This window comes from Vanessa tameamea, chromosome 12 (genome assembly GCF_037043105.1).
Source record: "Vanessa tameamea isolate UH-Manoa-2023 chromosome 12, ilVanTame1 primary haplotype, whole genome shotgun sequence".
In the NCBI taxonomy this organism is placed as follows: domain Eukaryota; kingdom Metazoa; phylum Arthropoda; class Insecta; order Lepidoptera; family Nymphalidae; genus Vanessa; species Vanessa tameamea.
In genome coordinates, this window is record NC_087320.1 from 2,762,109 (window position 1) to 2,784,998 (window position 22,890).

Below are 22,890 nucleotides of genomic sequence, written 5' to 3' on the forward strand. Positions count from 1 at the left end.
CACGTAGTGTCTCCATCGAGCCGGATATTCGGCCTTACCGGTTACTACGCTCTCTTTGCGTAGGGTCATTTGATTGAACTATTACACAATTGTATCACTTGAATCATTATTTTATTTAATATAGTCTTCTTGACAATATTTTTATAATGTAACTTTAACTTATATCATCAATTAGTTTAGTGTTTAAAATATAAACGTTATTCAATGAAATGGCGATGCTTACACGCGGATAAATCCTGTTTTAACCGAAAGCTTCTGACAAATTGTTCGTTCCATTAGCGTTTAGCATCTTTTAATTGGTGTGCGACGCCCAGTACTTCCAGTTTACGTTTAGACGTTGACACATGCGAACTGATTGCAGTAACACCGACCGTTTACGCGTTAATATATTAAAGTTTTTTGTTGTATATATACGTATATACGCTCATTCAACTAAGTAATCGAAGCGCATTCTCTCTGCTATAGTTTGATTTCACGACACAGTTGTGAATCAGCGGAGCAACTACCCACCCGCCCCTTGCGTTCGACTCTCCACCACGCGCTGTGAAGTGATAAATAGTGAATATAAAAATGACAAAAATCGTTATAAAAAATGATCGTATCCACGTACCTCATCGACTCGCGTCCTTTTACGAGTTGTATAAACGGTTCCTCAAGGATCACGGGTGCAAATGGCACGATTTTGCTAAACTCCTCTCCGTCGTAGCGGAGATCCTGTTCGATGTTGACGGGGACTGTAGTATAATTGCGGGCAAGGTTAGTTTCATATTATTTTTTATAGAGGAATTAACGTCTGATTGTAGTGTTAAGATAACAATATTGTCAACGACAATCTCAAAACATGTCGCGAATATTCTAGTTATTAATTTAAATTTAATTCATAAAGATTTTGTAAGGAATTCAATCCAATATTTATTCATACCTGACAAATATTTGACAAAGAATAACTTACTTCAAAAGTATTAATTATTTCAAAATGCGTTTAATAACGGTTGTCACGTACGTAGTACGAGTTTTTGTATTATTACACAAACCCCCCTTACTCCAATAGACATCTGTGGACCAATCGTACCAAGGGATTGCATTTTACCTGCTCCCCGTCTTATTGTCGTTTACAGTCGTTCCTTAGTTAGCTAAACAGCTGGCATGCAAAACAACATGTCCATATCAATATTTTAAGTTAATAATATATGTATTGGTGATCGGAATGTATAAGTTTTTGTCTCAGTGTTATTATGTCATAGCTACTGATAAATCATTCATTTCAGTGTTATTGTTCCTTTTCATTTTTACATATACCGTACACAAAATTATGTCATCTAATTTGAAACAAATATTAAAGAATCTGATGGATATCCTGTACCCATGTGTTCTTTATGTTGTGTCTGAAGATATTTCGTTTCCAGAGGTATGCTAAATAAAATCAGCCAAATACATGCATTCCACGTCGGACGAGATTCCATTCCAATAAAGTATGTACATTAAGTTCTTGACCCAAAGGTATTACGATAGGCCCAGATATCGATCAGCGTTCAATTATAATGCCATTAATAACTTGGTATTTGTAAAAAAATTTATAAGTCCACTGCAAAAATGTTTACAAGGAGAAAGTAACATGCAACGTTTTGAAATCGAAGCGCGATAATAACTCGTCCAGAAAGTACGATATTTGTGACGCTTCGGCTGTACGAAACTGTTTAAACGGACATCATGATTTCCGCCACATAATATGTAGGTATTTTAATAATAGCTGTGACTATTTGCATTAGAAAGTCAAGAATAACTGTCTTATAAATCACATTTAATCGTAATGATACTGTAAATATTTTACTTATTTGTTTACAACTCGTTAAATGAAAAGAGGATGGAGGCACGCAAAGAATGCATGTCGGTATCAGACACGCATAGCATGTTTAAATACATGCATCCGATTTCATACATGTCTGCGCTCGGCATGAAAAAGTAAGATAAAAGACGTACTTATCTCGATAATTATTGATTACACATGAACATTGATAAAGGTTGACCCACGGATGACTCTTCATGTTAGTTAGTAAATCAGTATAGCCGTTGAAGTTAGTTAACGTGCTCGTGGTCAACTATCGCGCATGGTACGCGCACGTGAACAACGCTATTGTTCAGCTTCATACGCGTTCTACTGACCCAATTAGAGAGCGCTTATTGACAGAACTGTCTTGGCTCTCGAGCTCATTGTCATAGCCAAAGAAAAGCTCTTGCTGATTTTATTGTTAGCACCCTTGAAATAAATACAACCTGTCGTAATCGAGTGGTCTTAAATTTTTTTTTTTTTATTAACTAATAAATATATTGGAAAATTGGTTAAACAAGCACGATTTACCTTACTACTTTTACTTGTTCCTGTTTTATTAATATATTTTTTTTAATTAACTCATTACTTACTAAAATCTAAATTAAAAGAAAGATATTTATTATATGTTAGGTACATATAGAGAGTGTAATGCGACGAAAATGCGCGTGCGGCGGCACCTCGGAGTGCGCGGGAGGGCGCTCCCACGGGTTGCCGATATTTTTAGTCCGCGACCATTACTTGGCAGCGACGGCCGCACTCGCCCGTGCTAGTGATAGTTTTCAAATCCCTCAGTGCTAAGGCCTGCTCCCGATTAATAGCAGTTTGACTTAACAGCATCTAAATTAATAAAATAAGCTATAATAAAAATTGAACGTGTTAAATTATAAATTAATGATGAAAATATGATACTCAAGAATTATTATGTGATATATCCGGGTTGAAGTGTTTTTGTATAATTGTAATACCTATTCAATACCAATATGTCTGGTAGCTTAACGACCACCGGAAATGGAACAACGAGCCCGCGTCCACGTTATACTCGCGCTTCTACTACAAGCGTTACCCAGCTGTTATCAGATGGATATTCTAGCATTATCAATCGGCTTACACGTAGAGGGCCATCGGAGAAAAATGACCACATCATTGATTCCAAATTGTCTGCGGCGCGGACACGTTACGATGATAAAATGCTTTCGAGCAAAAGTTCTGCATTAACAAATGTGCGACGTTACGAAAACAATACTAACATATTGCCGTACAGACCTTTTGTGTCTAGTGTTACGCCGAACACGAAGAAATTCAGCGATGATCGGGCCTACTCAAGTTACCTGAGTTCACCTAAGGCTCGAATTGAACAATCACCTGTGCATTCAAACCCAAGCATTAGTGCTCTCAGTCGCAGTGACTCATTCCGTAGAGCTCACATGAAAGATAATAAATCATCACCGCTCACTAAGCGATATCCTCTCAAGGAAACTAATAATAATAATTTAGATAGCACGATTATGTTAGGTAGTACACGAAGTCGCTTAGAAGATAAATACTCATCAGTTTTAGATAGAATTGCTATTCAAAAAAAAGAAAAAGCGCGAAAAGAAATAGTAGACCGTGAAAAGACTTTGGAACCAGAATCATCCTTTTCCAGAGGTTTAATGAGGAGCTTTACAACGGCTGTATTTGGTGAAAGTTCATTTAAAAGGCATAATTATTCGCATGAGAAAACGAGGGATAAAACTCCTTTCAGAAACACAACGGATCGACGTTTATCTAGTCATAAACAAAGTGATAAAATCGAATTTAAAAATGGATTCGACGTATCTCCTCGGGAACGTCCTCAGTATGGCAAAGATAGAGATAGCATCTATCGTAAGCATCATAGGAGATCACTCAGAGTTGAAAAAAGTGGAAGTGATAAACGTAGTGGAAAACTAACTCTAAGACCTGTCGATATCAGCTTAAGTTCTGGTGCCAGAGATTTAATCTCGCCGCCACAACTAGAAGTTAAGAATACTAAATTAAATGCAATTAAAACGCCAGCATCTTCCCCTGTCAATGAGAGTGGGAGACAGAAACAAATTTATTTCCCATCAAGTGACGAAGACGACGATAAGACTCCGGTTGGTGACCGAGTGCTTAGCGAACGCGAGACACGGCGAAAAGAAATTCAAAGCCTAATAATGAAATATGCTCATTTAGACGAAGTTTACGGTCGTATAACTGAGAAGGAGCCTAACGGAGTATCAAATGCAATAGCACCTAGGAAAGCGGAACCCATTGGCGTCGGAGATGTGGTTGTGCTGCCGCCGGAACTGCGCGGCCGTCAACGGCCGCATAGACCACGGCATCTGATGCGACGCGCGGCTACGCCGCCTGTAAGCAACAAGCTAGCAACCGACCGCTTGCGTCTCTGTGTGCCGCTAACTAAAACCTGGTCCGTTATTATTGATACATTCAAAGAATCCATAGAAAGCTAGATCATTTATAAAAAAAGGACTATTTATATTTTTTTTATAATGAAAAAGCGTACTAACGTAGTCCAATGGAATGCATGTATTTTGCAAAAAATAAAATATATAATTGAATATCCCTGAAGGTAGTACAATAATTAAAGCAAGAGGGTATGAATAAATCTTTGTGTAATTCCTACTAACTAAACAACCAACCGTGTTGCGTGTTCAGACAAAGAAGTAAATATATAAATCTTGTGATATGATAGTGCATGTGATGAATTTTCTTATGGGTGTTTTAAAATGTAATATGTCTTTATTTTGCGTGAAAATATTTTCAAACGAACCTAAAAAAAGTTGTGAACCTGTTAATGGAAATGTTAGTAAAGTGAAGCCGTTTAGTTTTAGACGGGATCGGGTGGACACTGTTTACCTAATGAACCTGAGTATGAAAGGTTATCTTTGGAAGCTTTGCGTGCGTGAAAGATGCGTCGGGTACCCTTCCGTCCTCTACCGTCCCGTTCCCGGCCCAGTTCCGAGTCCTCGCGAGCGGCGCGCTATCGTAGGCGGACGCCCGAGCGGTTTCTCGGGCGCCCGCCGCGGCGCATTAGCCGCACCGCAGCGCCCACCCGTCCGCCCTCTAACAGCATGTACGACACACCATACCAATTGTCGCTTGTCTGACGGGCAACCGTTCCATTGTCTGATTGTTGGGTACAACACTACTCGGGTCGTGGCGAACGCGTGGCGCTCTCCGTGGCATGTGGCTGGTGCGTGTGGCGTGATGGCGTGTTGGCGCGTGGTGCGTGCGGATGCGGCGGCGGCATCTCTGCGGCGTGTCAACGCGGGCGGCCCTGCAGAGCTCCCGGGCACGCTCCTCCGTCAAGGACGACAAGGACGGACACCTGGTGTACTGGCCCGGATATGTCATGGGAGCGAGATGTTCGTGTCCACACCATACCTTTAACACTTGTATACCATGACCATCACTGTTTGCTACACGATACACATACACAACTATACACAAACACACATTCATGCCATATAATGCATATACAAACATTTCGTAAAAAGAACGACGACAAAAACTCGGAAGTGACAATTATCGTCACTTCGCCCACAATCAAGTCCTAGCAGTGATTTGAGTTTTGAAGATTTCAGACTTACTATAATTACCGCTTGTGATTTTTATTTTCATTTTAAATAACAGTGACCGCCGTAATATCTATTTCGGAAAGACTAGTCATGTTGGATATACAGAGCATTGGTTTTTCGCTTTCTAGACTACCATGATACATTGTTTCCTGAACTCGATATCACTGAGCAGTGATATCATGGGAGCTGAAAAACGAATGATAAATACCATCATGACTATTTTATATGACCAGTTGATTAATCTTCCTGCCTTGGTTTATTGCAGACAAAATCATCGAGACGCTCGGTGAAGGCACCTTCGGCAAGGTGGTCGAGGTGAAGGACTTAGAAATGTAAGTTGAAAGAGTTATACAATATTTTTCTCCTTTAAAAATAATGCTTAAATATTTATACAACCAAAACTATCCACAGTTCAGTTTTCCGCTTAATATTTTTTTAATTATATGACAACAAAATAGGATTAATCTAATATTTATTCCAGGAAAAAAAAGACGGTAAATATCTTACTTTTATCGAGTTGTGTATTTATTTATAACCATACCATTTGTTTATGTAGCTATTAGTAAATTACTTTTGTGATTTTTATTTCAAATAGGACTCATAAAATAGTGAAAACAAGAGAATCTCTTTATTTTGTTTCAAGTTTTTTTTGTAATGTACACATATATAGGTTCAGGTTATTTAAATAACCTGAGATTCCCGTTACTTTGAATTTAGAAATGTTTACAGTATCAAAAATATTGTTAAAATACTTTGTCTGGCATCGTATTCTCCATCGATTATTCTGATTCTATTTCCATATGTTTATATTAACAGTCTACCGGCCATTCTGCTGCCAGCGTTATGTCAAATAAATAATTATTGAACTATGTTTTAAGCCCTCTAATATTTTATTTTCTGTATTCTAGGGAGCACAGAATGGCTCTGAAGATAATTAAAAACGTTGAGAAGTACAGAGAGGCTGCAAAACTAGAAATAAACGTTTTAGAAAAGTTAGCTGATATTGACCCTGACTGTAAAAAGTAAGTAAAAATAAAGTTCTGTTATTTTTAAAATGCTATTTTAGATCTTCTGATTTTTTTTTACCTTTATAAGATACTATAAATAAAATTAAATAATAATGTATTCGATGTTATCATCCCTTCGAATGTTTGAATAAGTAACAAATAGGAAGCTAATTAAAATGTAATGCAAAGTCGTTGATGATTCTGTCGTACGTTATTAGACGAAGCGAATGTAGCAATATCTGACCTTGTCCGTTTATACGCGACGGCCGTCGCTGGCGGCGCGCCAAGCGGCGATGTCAACCAAAACACTAAAATACCTTACTCTTCGCACCTCAACCACATTTTCCATGTCTCACGTCATGTCGTGGGGGTGTCATAGGGGTATATGGAGCAAATGGTTGCTTTATTATTTTAGTCGAATTAAAATTCCAATAATATTACTGCTGTCGTTAAGTATTAGCGGTACCAATCTCAGACCTACATTGAATGCTTAATATAAATATTAGAATCTTGCATCATAAGAGTTTTCCTTTCTTTTTCAGCTTATGTGTGAAAATGTTAGACTGGTTCGAGTACCACGGACACATGTGTATTGCATTCGAAATGCTTGGACAAAGTGTATTTGACTTCCTAGTGAGTAATAATCTTGTAATATTACATATGATTCAACTTTTATGCTACTCAGTAATTGACTTGCCATTAGCACAAAAATAAGAACATGAAATGTATATTTCTTAAAATTAAGTTTTTTTTTATTAAGGATATAAATATATTTAGTAATCAATAAAAAAGATTGAAATTAAAGTAATTATTAGACAAGTAATATATTACACTCTGTCCTGAAACTGATAACTATATGTTTGACTTGTGATGGATATTTCTTATTTTATTTTTAAAATCTATATTAATTGTATTAAAATTAGAAATGGTTTATAAATTACAGAAAGACAATAACTATCAACCTTACCCACTGGAACAAGTGCGTCACATTTCTTACCAACTCATATACAGCGTGCTGTTCCTGCACGACAACAAACTCACGCACACCGACCTGAAACCAGAAAACATACTCTTCGTGGACAGCGACTATGAAGTCGTCAGTGTATATAATAGTTCTAAAAAAGTAAGTCTATTTTACATAATATAGTGATATTAGTACATATATATTCCTTAGGAAAATGTTGCATAAACATTAAAACAATCAAAAAATCATTGAATCATCATTCACACAATTTATTTTCATTTTGTCTTATATACTTATAATATGAATAGCCCTGCGATTTAATCCGCGTTAAATTTGAATTGTATATGCTTCAAGCATACAAACAAGTACTCAGTTCACCAGATTGATTGATTTATATAGTTATTGCTTCGCATCTTAGTGTCGTAATATGAAGATATATATAACTGATCACCTTCTTCACTTAATGTACTATAACAAATTCCAAAAGCCAAAATACGAACTCAAATAGGCAACCATTAGCAATGGATCTATATTACCCTGTTTTTAAAAGATCAGTTACATTTTTTTTAATCTTGGTGCATTCATCACTTCTTACAAGATAAATGTTATAAATTTACATAACATAGTTTGATTTTTGTCTGATTGAACAAACCTAAACAGGTCTTAAAGTCTAGTACTACATTGTTAGCTTATATAAAAGATAAGCTTCAGAAACATTTATTTATGTAACAGGATAACCACAAACACATCTTTGTTTTATCCTTATATGTATAGTCATTTTATAATGTTGGATGGATTGTAAACATCCTCTTTTTATTGGAGTTTCCATAAACATCTTTCATAATGCGCACACCACAATCAATATAAATATATATAATTTTTGGGTAATATATTCTATTAGTGTGAGTAATGACACAGATTCGCACAGAAGTCACGACAGTTTACGTTATTTTTGGCAGTATACATTAACTGTGTCTGAGTTTCGCTAAAAATAAGGAGTACTGCCAAAATCACCGAGCCCAACAAAAGCTCATTCAATGACTATTGCTTCTTAATGCGCTATCTTCTATGTCACACATTTATAATTTTAAAGATAAAAAGCTGCTTCTGAGATTGTCCTAACAACAAAAGTAACAGTTTCTGTATCTTTGTAAAATACTTTAATTAAAAAAAAACTGATGGTTTCTAAACTATGTCAGTGAAAATACATCATTATATTAATATTCTGAACATATAACTTTCAGAAACATGACTTACGGCGCGTGAAGCGCAGTGACGTGCGACTCATCGACTTTGGCAGCGCGACCTTCGACCACGAGCACCACAGCACAATCGTCTCCACCAGGCATTATAGGGCGCCGGAGGTCATATTAGGTTAATAAAACATTCATATATTTTTATCTTTATTCATAATTATTGAATTATTTTTTAAATTATATAACATTTTAATATCATGTAATTTACATATAACATTTAAACTTTTAGAGCTGGGTTGGTCACAACCGTGCGACGTGTGGTCGATAGGTTGTATAATGTTCGAGTTGCACCTCGGGATTACGCTCTTCCAGACACATGACAACCGCGAGCATCTCGCCATGATGGAGCGCATCCTCGGACCCATACCGTACAGGTCAGTGAGATAACACCTGCCACCTGTCAAATCTAAATCAAAAAATCCTTGAAGACAAACTTCATTCCTGACGTTGCAGATACATCAACAATCGTTTTTATTTAATGTCATAGTAATAACTAGCAAATGAACCACCTGATGGTAAGTGGTCACCACTGTCCATAAACATTGGTGCTACTGACCTTGAGAACTGAGATGTGATGTGCCTTGAGCCTGTAGTTGCACCGGCTTATTTATCATTTAAACTGCAACAAAAAATCCTAAATATTGCTGCTTGGTGGTAGAAAATATAATAAATACCCAGAAAGGCTAAAAGATAATATGTTATTTATCAAATTTTTTCTTAGTTGCCTCATTGTATAGTCTAAGATTGGTATTTTTTTATATTAATTAGTAACATACAAATTTTCACATATCTTTCAGTTTCAGTCTTTACAATTCTTAATATTTTTTTAGAATGGCACGAAAGACAAGAACAAAATATTTCTACCATGGCAAATTAGACTGGGACGACAAATCGTCAGCGGGCCGATATGTAAGAGAAAATTGTAAACCACTTTTGGTAAGTTCTGTTTAAAATTATTTTTACATATTAAAAAAAAAGGCAGAATTCGTTTAGACGTTTCCTACATTAAACCAAAAAAAATAAAGGTTTACTTGTAAACAATATGGAAAAAGTATTCACTATTAATTTTGATGCAAGATATATAAATTTCGTTTGAAAAGTTACTCACGGTCATGGAATTCAATTACCTCTTGTTGAATTATTATTTCAAACTTGCATTGAAATGCTAATAAATAATACTGACATGATTTACAGAGGTACCTGCAAAGCAACAGTGAGGAGCACCGGCAGCTTTTCGAGCTGATAGCGCGCATGCTGGAGTACGAGCCCTCGCAACGCATCACGCTGCGAGAAGCACTCAAGCATCCCTTCTTCAGTAAGCTGCCATCGCAGCAGCGTCTTGGTTAGTTTCGCCATCTATTTTTACCTATACAACAACACCTTATATTTACTTGAATATGTCCACATGCACAGAACATTCATATTATATTTTATAAAGAAAAAAGTCTTGTTAAATTATAATAAAATTATAGTATAGTTTAGACTTTTTTAGTAAAAATATAATTTTCAATAATATAGTCTATTCCTATAGGAGAAGGAAAAAGGTAAACAAGTTTTTGATATATGTACATTTATCAAGCAATTTGCTGATAGTTGTCAAAGTGTGTAGTGTTTGTAGTACACAACAATTCTGGGGTACTTTATTTTTATTTACAAACACTTCTAAGTTTTGATAGCAACGGCTTCGCTATTTTAGACGCGATTTATCGATTTAATTAATAAATATACAGGTTGTTTATATCTTAATTAGCTTACAACTAAATATACATGAACAGTAATGTATGTGAATTTAATTGAAATTGGATGGGCCGAATCGAGAAGTTAGCAAAAAATACTTACAATGGGTGTGTTTCTATTTTAATTAAATCTTATACATCATAATTATATTTTTGAAATGGCAATCTTTCGAGCAAGGAATCAAACCCGTTAATTAAAATAAAAACAACCCATATTAATATACCTTTCAATCTTATTATTACAAATAAGAATTGAATTCTATGAAGTACTGACATACGTGTCACACATACTGTGCCCTGGTCAAGATGATGCTCCATTTTATATTATTGATATAATATATATTTATTATTAAACGACAATACTTGGAATAACCCTAATAACTTGAAATTAAATAAAAACAAATCTATAAATAATACACACAATTAAATAATATGTATGTGATAAATAAACTTAACAAAAAGTGAATATGTAAGTTATAAATACATTTACATTTCTTTTTTTCGGTTTTATAAAGTTTTCTTTACGTCCATCTGGATGTCTTTCTAAAATCATGATTATAACTATGCCTAAAAGAATAACAACATTTATCGTAACTAATGATAGATTATGATATTCTTTTGCTTTGCTTATGGTTCATAAGTTAATTGATAATGTATTAAACAAACAACCTTTTACTGTACTAAGTACTAACCCTACTATTTTAATTGAACTTCATATCCAATTAATTGACTCTAAAGACAAAAGTTTTCATTTACCTTTTACATTTCTTCCATTGAAATAGACTATCGTTTAAGTAATTTCTATCAAATTTTCATTATTCATCCAAAAAGGAATTTCGACTACATGTGGTATACTTTATGTAATATTTATTATACATGTTAATAAAATTATGAACAAAAAAGGCTTACAAATTGTACTAAAATTAGTTCCATAATTACAAAGAGCATTTATATAGAAAACACCAACATCTGTGTCATCATATTTAGTCTCGAAAACTATTTTCATCGAATCAAGCCAACATAGACAATGTATAAATATAAATAAAGTGATTGATAGGTCGCAGATGTGTGATTTTAAATTGTTTGTTATAGGATTCCAGTCTACAAGGCCGTCGTATCTTAGGTCAGGCCTGTTTTAACTCGTTAGATGCTTCTTAGCTTTGTATTTCTAACGTGTGAACACATGCTGCGACATGTTTAGTTTTTTTTTTTTTTTTTCGTTTCTTTACTGTCAGTGTGCATATTATAAGTTTTGCTTCCAAAACTTAGAGAAATAACTTAAATATTTTTATTTATTTTAATAAAATTATCGCGTGATTGTAATTTTTTTTTTTATTGTTTTTTTTCGATAACGTTTATGTTGGAATGATTGTCTTTTAAAAGTTACAGTTGTTGATGTTAAATTAGCATGTTCATCCTCACCGGGCATTAGTATTTTAAACACCAGATACTTCCCTTTTTTAAATGTATAGTTCTAAACAAGTAAATTCTAATCTAAATTGCTATTTATACAATTGCTGAACTTTGATTAATTACTACGAATTGCAACAAAAATATTTTTAAAATGAAAAGAACCTTCCTTGATCATAATATAAAATCTTATCATTAAATTAAACGTAAACAATAATTGAAACCTCCACACTCATCATTAAGTATTTCTTTTGCAGGCAATGACCGCGCCAGGTGCAACGGTGAGGGTTCGGGGTCCCGTGAGCGATCACATTCGCTCAGCAGGTGAGCCGAGCCGCGCTGGCCGCCGGCCGCTCGCCCTCGCCAATCCTGGCCGCCGCGGCCCGCTGTGGCCGACTCTGGCCGCCGCCGGCTGACGCGACCTGCAGTGGCCGACTCTGGCCGCCACCGGCTGACCCGCCCCGCGCCGGCCGTCACTGGCCGTCGCCCACCGGAGCGCCCGCCCCGTGTGAACGTGTACATTGTTAATGAAGTGATAAGTGATATAATTATTTTGCAGACATTGTAATCTAGGTTATATTTTGTTGTGAATCGGTACTTCTCAATTTGTATTTATAAATAATTACTACTTGAAATAAAGACTGTTGGTCTGAGAGAAAATATGTTTCATTTTTTATTAATTATTATTTCTATATATTCTGCGTAATGCATACCTTAACTCGTGATATTTTTTTGATATTTTATAATTAAAGGGACTAAGGTATTGATCATAATATATTTCCCGACTCAAAATTTAAAACTAAATATCTGCAATTATCTGCAAGATCAATGAGAGTTGTTAGCCTCACTTCTTGAAACGTCACTTTAACGTCATATTTTTGTGTATTAGTAAGCTAGTTGTTATTAATTCTACACATAAACCAAGGATTTCTTTGATTGGCAATGGACCTAATAGATCAGTACTTATAGATCCGTCAGATTTTATTTACCCAATAAGTTTCGTTTTTCATTACTTTAAATAAATTTATTTATCAAAGACCAATACTACTACTTTTTTTTTTAAAACCGTGAAGACTATCACAAGTGATCTTTTTTTGTGCATGATTTCTGTCTTTGGATTGTTTCTTTTGTTAAAATTGAAATATCCTTCGGTTTGTTTTGACCCCAAGTTGTAACTGTTTAAAAATAAAAGCATCCACGTTGCGGTATGGATAGTTCTTTTTTTAACCGCATAATCTAACGTAAATAACACATATACAAATAGTATTATAGGAAAGTGCTAATGCCAGTTACGTACAATGTGGAATATATCGTAACATATACAGAGTCGCGCCTTATTGTTTTTTGGAGTAATAAATCTTGATAAAATAGTATCTAGGAAAGCTATTCGGATGGGGCTGCAAGTCCGCGAAATACAAATCTAGCGCTTCGTCCACAAATCGAAATCGCATCAAAAAAAAATAGTCCTTGTTTTTTAAGAACAATTTCTCTTACGTACACTTTAGACAACAACTTTGACATTGATTAGAAATGACAATTATTTTGTTTATAATTTTATTTTTTAACTTTGGTATTCCACATGAATTCGTGAAAAAAATTCTGTAAAATACTAAAACTTAAGTATTAGTAATGTTATAGAACTTGAATTACTAGTTATTTTGTTTCTTCTTCTTTCTCACGTGAAGGGACCAAGGAGTACTTTACCTTAGTTATATGGCGTTTTGAATCTCGGCGAAGTTGTTATTGAAAATAAGAACTTATATGTGTATTACAGTGGATATGCGAAATTATGTGGTCATTACAATTTTACTTATTAATTTATTTGAATTCGCATATATTCGCATGGAAGACGTAAATCGAATGTTGTTTATTTTGCCATTTCAATAGGCCTTATCAGTGATACTGTATCGACAATAACTTTTTATTGTAATTCAATAGTGCTGTAAATACCTGTAGTGGTGTATCACACTGCATTGGTCCGTGTACTTTTGATTGCATTGTTTTTGTGAATATGCCGATGGTGTTTCAAATAAATAAATAGAATAAAAATAACGATATCATAGATTATACATCAATTATAAAATGCTAAAAAGCAAACAATCTACACGAATCCCTGAATGTGTACTGATAGGGGATATATTTGCTAAAATAATAAAACATTTAAAAAAAAAACATTTATTGTTAATGCGTTACAAATAAATAGTATATTGCATTGCCGGTCCGTTAAATATTAGCTTGTTCAATATTACACTTCTAGTCTACATGACAAGATTCTTAATTTAACTAAATAAATATGTAACTTGATAAATTTATAAACATAACAAAAAATACATTTTTTGACATTATTCTGACAGCTATATAACATACCTCTATAAATGTATATCACAAAATTTTGTTCATCGATGCACAAAAGTACATTAATTTCGATATAAATAAAATAACTTAACTTTACAATAAAATATATATGATTAGATCTACATTTATTCAAAAAAGATATTATTTCGAATATTGGAATGTTATGTTGCTATAATTTTTATTGAATGCGACATTGACACAGACAATACAATCATTGTAATGTTTTGTTTTGATCAAGTAATTAAGTGGTCGTTGGCAAAGTAAAAATAAATACCAAAAATATGTCACATTGTATCACGAATAGATTAAGCGTCACTACTCTTGGCAATGCACTGTTGCCAAAATTGCTTATACAATTTGCACCTTAGAATTTTTCAAATTAATATGAGAAAGACAATTAAAATATTACATTAATCATTATCATATTCATTCAACTTGTACAAAACATGAATTTTTTGAATCAAAATATATATTTAAATCAAGCTTTACGAAACTTTACATACAAATTACATTAAGTAGCATAGTTTTAAGTAGTAACAAAATATAGACGAATTTTTCAAAATGTGGAATTAACATTGTAAGAGTCCTTGTCAATTATAGAACTTGCATCTTATAGATTCACGCGGAAAGCGCTGCTATCGCTTAAAACACATGAGAGTGGTCGAGTATATTTTTAAGTTTGTTTAAATTATAAATAAATATTCCCGTTATGTCTAATAATAAAACTTTGGTAAAATTTGATCAAGCGATGGCAGCGATTAGATAAACAAACTGAATGCCAAACCGAATAACAGATGGTCGTAACTCTATAAGCCATTCCTCTCCAGTATTGATGTTCTACAAAAATATCCAATTTTTAGTCTTCCGCTCCAATGTGTAAATGACTATCTAGTCGGTTTTCGATTTCTCGTTCACCTTGTACAAAATGTAAACCAAGCAAAACCAATATCGCTATCGAGTAAATTGAACTATCCATCAGTTTTGTAGAAATATCACCTGGAAACCGTCATCGGCAATAGATGTGATAGGGATATTTTTTCAATTCGAAATATTGAAATTCAAAGCTAGAATATTCGCGTTTTGGCGCGGTCGGTTGACACATGGTACGGGCGAGGCGCGGCGGGGCGGGGCGGGGCGGGCGGCGTTACATGAGCGCGACGCGCGGCGCGTCGGCCGCGGGCCAGTCGTAGCGCGGCGGCAGCGCGGGCGTGTACCGCACGTCGTACATCTGCGCGCGGATGAACGCTTCCGTGTCCAGCGGCTGCGGCTGCACCGACGCTTTGCCTGTGCGCGTCACCAAACGTTACATGTTTGCTTTTTTTTTTAATGTTTTTATAATAAGTATAAAATGTGTCAAATAAAATTTACCGGTTTTGTATGCGTGTTGCACTACTTTCTTGGCGATCTGAATCGAGCACTCTTGTATGTCCGCCAGGGGCGGGTACAGGCTGCCCTGGTCCAGATTGTCTTGGGACACGATCTCAGCCAAAGCCTGCAATTTAACAAAGATATATGATATAACGTAATATGTGATAGAAAAGTAATATATGAAATTTTGTCTGATAGGTAAAGAATGTCTTGAGTTAAGCCCAACGATCGAGCGACAACAATCTATTTATATGTGAAGCAAAAACTTTATACCCCTTTTTTAGAAAATCATTATTATTAAAATTACATCAAATTATTAATAAAACATTTCATGTATTGCATGCATGGGTTTGACACACAAAAATAAATATTCATATTTAATATTAAATATTCTTATTTACGTTCATTGTAAAGAATAAAAGAACGCGTCATGACTAAGTTAAATAGTAGCTTTTTTGACATTTGCGTTTTTAATTGTAATAATGACAAGGAATCGTCCACCTGAGCCTCATTTTTCCTATCTCTCGTATGAATGAATCCTGTTCGTAGTTAGCAATGAACGCACCTCGGCAGCGAGCAGCATGAAGTCGTCGGAGATGTCGACGAGGCCGGCGCACAGGATGCCGAGCGCCAGGCCGGGGAAGATGTAGGCGTTGTTGCCCTGGCCCGGCCGCAGCACGCGACCGTCCTTGGTGCGGTAGTCGGGGAACGGCGAGCCCGACGCGAAGATGGCGCGGTCCTGCGCACACGACACACGGCCGCCGTACAGTCGCCGCTCGGCGCTACTTTGCACTCGTTTGATTACAAAAGTCCGCAACGGTCGCGTACGTCTTTTAAAGACGACCAGACCAAATTATTATTATAAAAAACATCTTACTCTATATTCACTACTGTTATTAAAAGCACACTAATGACATCCCGCGATCGGCCACTCTGAGTGGCAAGAAATACATACGTCGGTGTTCCCGTAGGCCTCCTCTGCAGTGCACTCAGCCTTGCTGGTGGGGTTGGAGAGCGCGAAAATGACGGGTCTGTCGTTGTTCTCCCCCATAGCGCGCAGGATGTCGGCGGTGAAGGCGCCGCCGACGGCCGCCGCGCCTGCGGGCGAGAGTTCGAGTTCGGACACTCCTTACTGTTACTTCATAGATTTGTCTCAATCTTCTTCACTTATATTAGTGAAGTGAAGCATAGTGCTCGTACTCGCAGTAAAAATATTACCAATTCCTTAAACCTTCAATGTGCCACCAATCACGCCAACTAAAGTATACGTACGTTTGTAATTAACGATGATAGACATGAAGATGAATACTTGACTGACAAAGAATGCCAGCTTTTAAATGAATCAGGGTTAACGATAAGCTCACCGATGAGTACAGACGGTTTCGCTACGTTGACTACTTCGGCAAGGGTGCGAATGGGCGGGCAGTTCTTCGCAAATTTCTCCTTGTGCTCGTTGAGGCCGCCCTCGGGCCTGTTCTTCACGATAAGACCCTTGGAATCCACCATCCAGATACGGTTGCGAGCATCCGCTTCAGAGGTACCTTCGGCTTTCATGGCCATCACGCACAACTCCGCAATACCCAAAGACGCCTGTTGATAAATAAAAGTTGTCTAATCATCGAAGGGTTTCGGTGTGAAAAATGTTTTGGAAATTGTAATTTAATCATGATAATAATTAATCATATTAAGAAGGGTATGGTAAAATAAAACTAATAATAATCTACACATTTAAAATGATATTACAAGATTATAGAAGTGACAATATTTTTAATTAATCGGTAATTGTACTTTTGAATCGAAACAAAGTTACTTAAATTATGACACCCATTGTAGAAAAACAGCTAGTTATTTCGAGATAAGTTATAATAATCTCGTACATAATATTAAAAAAAAACTATTTTGTATCATCAATATAAGGCAAAATAAAATCAAACCATTTTTTTTAATGAGAAAAAAAGTATCGCAAGGAAACCAGCCAGCGCTATTTAATAGCGTAAATCAGTTCAAACGACAACAGTGGGTCGAGATGGCTCTATGGTCTAGATAAGGTCCGGAAAGCGAAGTGGTCACCTCCCCGGCGCCCTGGAACACGAAGGTGTTGTGAGACAGGCGCGTGCCCGTGACGCGCAGCGACGCCAGCAGGCCGGCCACCGCCACCGCCGCCGTACCCTGGATGTCGTCGTTGAATGTGCAGTACCTGCGGGGCGACCGATGTTTACTACGAGTCTTTGCTCTTTACTCAATTTAAATGGCATCTGATTTCAAAAGTGATTAGTGAGATAACTCAGCTTTTGACAGTATCTCCGTGTGTATAACGGCGCTATGATAATATCCAGACATTAGTTAAACGTCAGATATGCTCAACTCGAACATACAGAAACATTGCTCTTTAAAAATGGTCGACTGACCTTAAAATGTAATCGCGCCTTAGGGAGTCACTTCGTAACTCAAATTTCGTCTTACAGCTAACATGTCAGGATGAGTTCAAAAGAATACGCACTTTCCACGGTACTTCTCTAGCAGACGGAAGGCGTTCGCGTTGCCGAAGTCCTCGAACTGTATGAGGCAGTTCTGCCCGAAGCGCTGCACGACGGCTTGCATGAACTCGTCGATGAACTCGTCGTAGGCGGCGCCACGGACACGTTTCTGACGCAGACCGATGTACAGCGGGTCGTCCAACATCGTCTGGGTGTTCGTGCCCACATCTGAAAGGATGCAGAAAATATTTGGATATAGTTTATTTCTTTTTTATAAATACAGCTACATTGCTGTATTTATAAAAAAGAAGATATATAAGAATATACGATTTATAAGTAATAATTTTACCTTTAAAACAGTTAGTTAACTGTAAATAAAGATGTCTTAGTTATAACTAAAATATAAGTTTACCTATATCTGCAGTTTTATAAATTATATGTTATATTTAATTAATTTATAAATGTTTAAGAAAAAGAAACTCACCAAGCGTGATAGGCAGGCACTGGTGAGGTTTGATACCAGCCAGCGCGGTGTACAGCGACAACTTGCCCACGGGAATACCCATACCACAGGCGCCCAAGTCTCCCAAGCCGAGGATACGTTCACCGTCTGTTACTACGATAGCGCGTACATCGGTTTCGGGCCTAATGTTAAAAATAATTGACAAATTTATTTTAATTTTAAGGTTTTTAGTCTATACATTTCAAAGGAAATCATTTTTCGAACACTCTAGCTAATGGTCACTACAGAGTCTTTTTAATTTGAAATAAAATAATATTAAAACCAGATATAATTAAAAGCAAAACATACCAGTTCTTTAATATATCATATATGTGTCCCTTGTCGTTGATGGTGATAAAGAGACCGCGCGGTCGGCGATACACCAGCCCGTACTTCTGACACGCGAGCCCCACAGTTGGCGTGTACACTATAGGCATCATTTCCGCGACGTTTTCCCCGACGAATCGGTAGAAAAGATGCTCGTTACGATCCTTAAAGAGAAAATTTAATACTTCGAATATTAAGAAAAAGGTAATAAGTGATTAATAGTTCAGCTATAGGAAATGCGAGACACACCCTCGCATTTTTTGGGCCATAATAAGTAGCATGAGAAATATGTCACTGACTCATAAACTATTTCCAAAAGTCCAGCAATCCGTAGATACATGCTGTGTTAAAAAGAAGAAACCCAACAAATGAAGAAACACAGTAGAGGCTCAACTAAATTAATATTTGTCCATTCTAAGTTTTATAAACAAGAATCTAAGATTATCAATAATCATCACGTATTTCGTATATAGCTAATAGCTTACTACTAAGATAGTCTGACTGGCACGTCGCAACTGATAATGCAAAAGGCCATATAACTCCTCCTATTTAAAACTTCAAAAAATCTTGTATTTTTTAATCTTTTGCACTCACGGTTTAATAATAGGTTAATAACAATAACAAAAAACAAATGAAAAAAAAGAATTAATAATGAAAAACATTTTCAAACCGATAGTCGATTTTTGATTATTGATAGTCAAGCAAGTGTATCGCTGGTTTTTGGGTAGAAAGTTAGAATCATTAAAGGAATCTGCGCCCAAGTAAATCAACTTCCATTTATTTAGTAATCAAACTTTATGTCCTATATTTATATTTTATTTTATTCAACCTTTTAAATATCGCGTAGAATCAAAAATCGTCGTGAACATTTTTTTTATTTTTAAAAGAATGGCGTTAACTACAATTTACATCATGTTTCTTTTAAAATAGTATTGTATGAAACATATAACTTAATTATTTAAACTTTGTGCTATGCAACTACAGAAAGTGTTTATAGGTACTCAAGTGTTTACTGTTCAATTGATCCTTATTATAAAATGTATTTATCTAATCTTATAATTTCAAATAAACATAACATTAATGTTATCATCTCTTTAGAAATTGTAAACATCAACAAAGTTACGTGAGATACGTTGTGACGTAATCACGTAGCATTTCGTTATGTACGTGTACCACTAACAAGGAGCATTTCAATGATTTTTGTTGGGTTGGTAGACATTATTAATTATTGTGTCAAATATATTGTCACATTTAACTATTACTTTATACTAATTAGTAATACAGACTCCTCCGTACATAGACCTACTCATAGATACATAGCGTTGTGGCGTACTGTCTAATATAATAGACACCAATCTATTTAATTTTATTTTGTGTTTTATCTAAGGCCTTTGATTGTGTGCAACCCGAAACTTTGGTCAGGAAGCTACGTCATTATGGAGTGAGAGACACTGCACTCTGTCTTCTGATTTTGTATCTGAGCAATCAGATTCAGAGGATTGATGTAAACGGAAAGAGATCTCCCGGGGCTCCAGTTACTGTGGGGGTCCCTCAAGAATCAATTCTTGGTCCATTTCTCTTCCTTGTCTATATAAATGACCTGCCACATCTTTTAGGTAATAAACACGAGATAGTATTGTTTTCTGATGACACTTCTTTAATTTTTAAATTAGAAAGACGTCTTTCAATATATGACGATATGAACAATGCTCTCTCCGAAATAGTACATTGGTTTAGTGTTAATAATTTACTGTTTAATACTAAAAAGACAAAATGTATTAAATTTACTACTCGTTTTAATTTCCTAACCTCTGGTAGATTTTTGACTTTGATTAGATACATATAATCAAAGACGATGAGATTTAAACATAGACAACTTTACTACTTTTTACTAATCTGATATATTTCTAACATTGTCCAAGGGTGCCACTAACTATTAGGGCAAATTCTACCCATGTTCAAATAAATCATAATGCTATAGAAAGATACATACCTTCTATAACTTATCTAATTATGAAAGAACGATAGTGACAATTTATTTTTCTCTCTCTCTCTCACACACTTTTTTTTTCACTTTGAATTAAGAATATTATTTACTAGCTAAAATAAAAAAGAAAAAAAATATATATTGAAAGTAGTACTCACAAGTAATCCCATCAGATAGATATACTTGTTCAGAGGATCCTCATACCGGTCGAAAGACAGCTTGCACAGGTGCACCTGCTCTTCTTGACTTTTCACCCTCGGGGGCAACAGGCCGTGGATGCCCATCGCTTGACGCTCCTCAATTGTAAACGCCATACCCTATGACAATAAAAACATGTTTAGATGAAATATGAAATTGTTTATTATGAGGTCATAGACTGGAATTTATTTTGTTGAACTGGAGCTTATTTTGTTACAAAATCAATTTACTTTCCAAAATATAGTTTTTCGACAGCCTCGTGACATAGTTGTTTCTTCAATCGACATATTTGCGATAAATGTAATGTAAGGCCTTATATTTAATATTGCGTCTATTGTTTCAAATATTGAAAGAAAACGGCACATTTATTTAATTACTGCTTATTTGCGTTAGCTGCCATTTAATTTAAAAAGCCTCTTTCCACTTATGTTATTAAGTATAAAACATTTTTGTATCGTCAATGTTCGGTGGTAGAATGACTGGTATATTCTACAAGTAGGTTGAACCAAACAAAACGGACTCCCACGAAGTCCTACTATTGGTAAAACGTAAATTTACAAAACAATCCCAGTAGAAAAGTTTATTTTCGGACAATTAGTATGAAACGTTCCAGAACTTACGGACGTCACGAAGTCAACGGTAAATGACGTAATAAAGGTGACCGCGTTTGTAATGATTTTTCAAGCTTGAACTATCAATTCCTATGTTAACCTACCATTTCCTATCGGTAGCAATTAAAGCCGCATGTTAAGTACATGTACACTGCATAGAATTCACTTAATAATTAGTAATAACTCATATGTGAGTTTATAACAACGTTACAACATGCCTTTTATTTATTTTATAATATTGAGATAATTAAAAATTTCCATATTAAGACAACAAAGACTATTTACATACTATTTACATAATACGGAATGTATACCATTCCGTATTTAAGCAATAAAGTTTGAATAATCACAAGCTGAAAAACCGAAATGTATATTTTTTACACAGACGACAGTGAGTAATAGAACTAATAGATGTTATTTCCTGTTTCATTGTCCGCGTGATTATTCGCGGACTTGGAAATCACGCTAATAAGGATTTATTGTTGAAACGAAATTGTTTAGTTAAAAGGAACATGAGAATATGCGATATATATATATAGTCTTCAGATACTATTGACAATTTAATGTATTGACAATGGAACATTAAAATTCACATAATTAAGTATGTATGGAAATTATTGATACTTTAACTCACTTAGTAGCAATGTTTCCTGTGAGCAGAACATGTTATAATAAAATTTCTTCTACCTGATAATAAGATAGTTCACTTTTAATCGAATTCCGTTTTATGAATTATCTACGCAATTACAACTACAATTACTTAAATTAATTCATTATTTTTCCAACTAATAATTCATGATTAAACAAATATGCTAAGTAATTAGTAAACTTGCCATTAAAAAACCGCTTGTATTTAAAAAACTTTTCGATGTTACTGCAAGTCTTGGGAATTATAATAAGTTTAATAAACATTACCATGGCATAGCATGTATATTTCCGTTGCCTAAGAAATAAATCACGACATATATGTATGTACATTCGACGTATAAAATAAAATTCATCTTACCGGAGGCGTGGCTATGACGTAGCAAACGGTGTTTTTGTCGTGCTTTGTAGTTTGCATACCGTATGGGTTAATGTTCTGACTTAATATTGTGCAAAAGGTTTTTTGCTCTATGACATGTTAAACTTATTCCATATTTATTAGAACTATTAATTATAATTCAGCAATTATAGATTCATTTGTTACTTCCATATACATATTAAATATATACTTACATAGGTAAATTAAAAGTATGAGAAGTTTATAAAATACTAAT

At 35.2% G+C, this 22,890-nt stretch overlaps 2 protein-coding genes across 12 annotated transcripts in view; one reads left to right on the forward strand and one right to left on the reverse strand.

Moving 5' to 3' along the window:
• Positions 1 to 12,466, forward strand: part of Doa (Darkener of apricot) — a 55,174-nt gene extending 42,708 nt beyond the window's left edge. For 7 of the 9 annotated variants that reach the window (XM_064216342.1, XM_026629591.2, XM_026629587.2 and 4 more), the window contains 10 exons: positions 5,139 to 5,220; positions 5,699 to 5,765; positions 6,342 to 6,455; positions 6,983 to 7,073; positions 7,384 to 7,563; positions 8,649 to 8,778; positions 8,890 to 9,034; positions 9,491 to 9,596; positions 9,855 to 10,002; positions 12,064 to 12,466. In XM_064216342.1, the coding sequence (XP_064072412.1) occupies positions 5,139 to 5,220; positions 5,699 to 5,765; positions 6,342 to 6,455; positions 6,983 to 7,073; positions 7,384 to 7,563; positions 8,649 to 8,778; positions 8,890 to 9,034; positions 9,491 to 9,596; positions 9,855 to 10,002; positions 12,064 to 12,134 (1,134 nt within the window). In that variant the 3' untranslated portion in view covers positions 12,135 to 12,466. Of the gene's footprint in view, positions 1 to 2,399; positions 4,204 to 5,138; positions 5,221 to 5,698; positions 5,766 to 6,341; positions 6,456 to 6,982; positions 7,074 to 7,383; positions 7,564 to 8,648; positions 8,779 to 8,889; positions 9,035 to 9,490; positions 9,597 to 9,854; positions 10,003 to 11,488; positions 11,520 to 12,063 lie in introns of those variants that run through there. The other 2 variants (XM_026629583.2, XM_026629584.2) reach the window with 2 other exon arrangements.
• A 1,499-nt stretch (positions 12,467 to 13,965) lies between these two features.
• LOC113392948 (NADP-dependent malic enzyme) overlaps positions 13,966 to 22,890 on the reverse strand; it is a 31,212-nt gene continuing 22,287 nt past the window's right edge. For all 3 annotated transcript variants that reach the window (XM_026629595.2, XM_026629596.2, XM_026629594.2), the window contains exons 3-12: positions 20,981 to 21,139; positions 18,818 to 18,999; positions 18,491 to 18,651; positions 18,030 to 18,234; positions 17,600 to 17,726; positions 16,894 to 17,119; positions 16,485 to 16,627; positions 16,095 to 16,268; positions 15,530 to 15,653; positions 13,966 to 15,445 (exon numbers count right to left, since the gene is read on the reverse strand). In XM_026629595.2, coding sequence (XP_026485380.1) covers positions 15,306 to 15,445; positions 15,530 to 15,653; positions 16,095 to 16,268; positions 16,485 to 16,627; positions 16,894 to 17,119; positions 17,600 to 17,726; positions 18,030 to 18,234; positions 18,491 to 18,651; positions 18,818 to 18,999; positions 20,981 to 21,139 — 1,641 coding nt within the window. In that variant the 3' untranslated portion in view covers positions 13,966 to 15,305. The remainder of the gene's footprint in view (positions 15,446 to 15,529; positions 15,654 to 16,094; positions 16,269 to 16,484; positions 16,628 to 16,893; positions 17,120 to 17,599; positions 17,727 to 18,029; positions 18,235 to 18,490; positions 18,652 to 18,817; positions 19,000 to 20,980; positions 21,140 to 22,890) is intronic.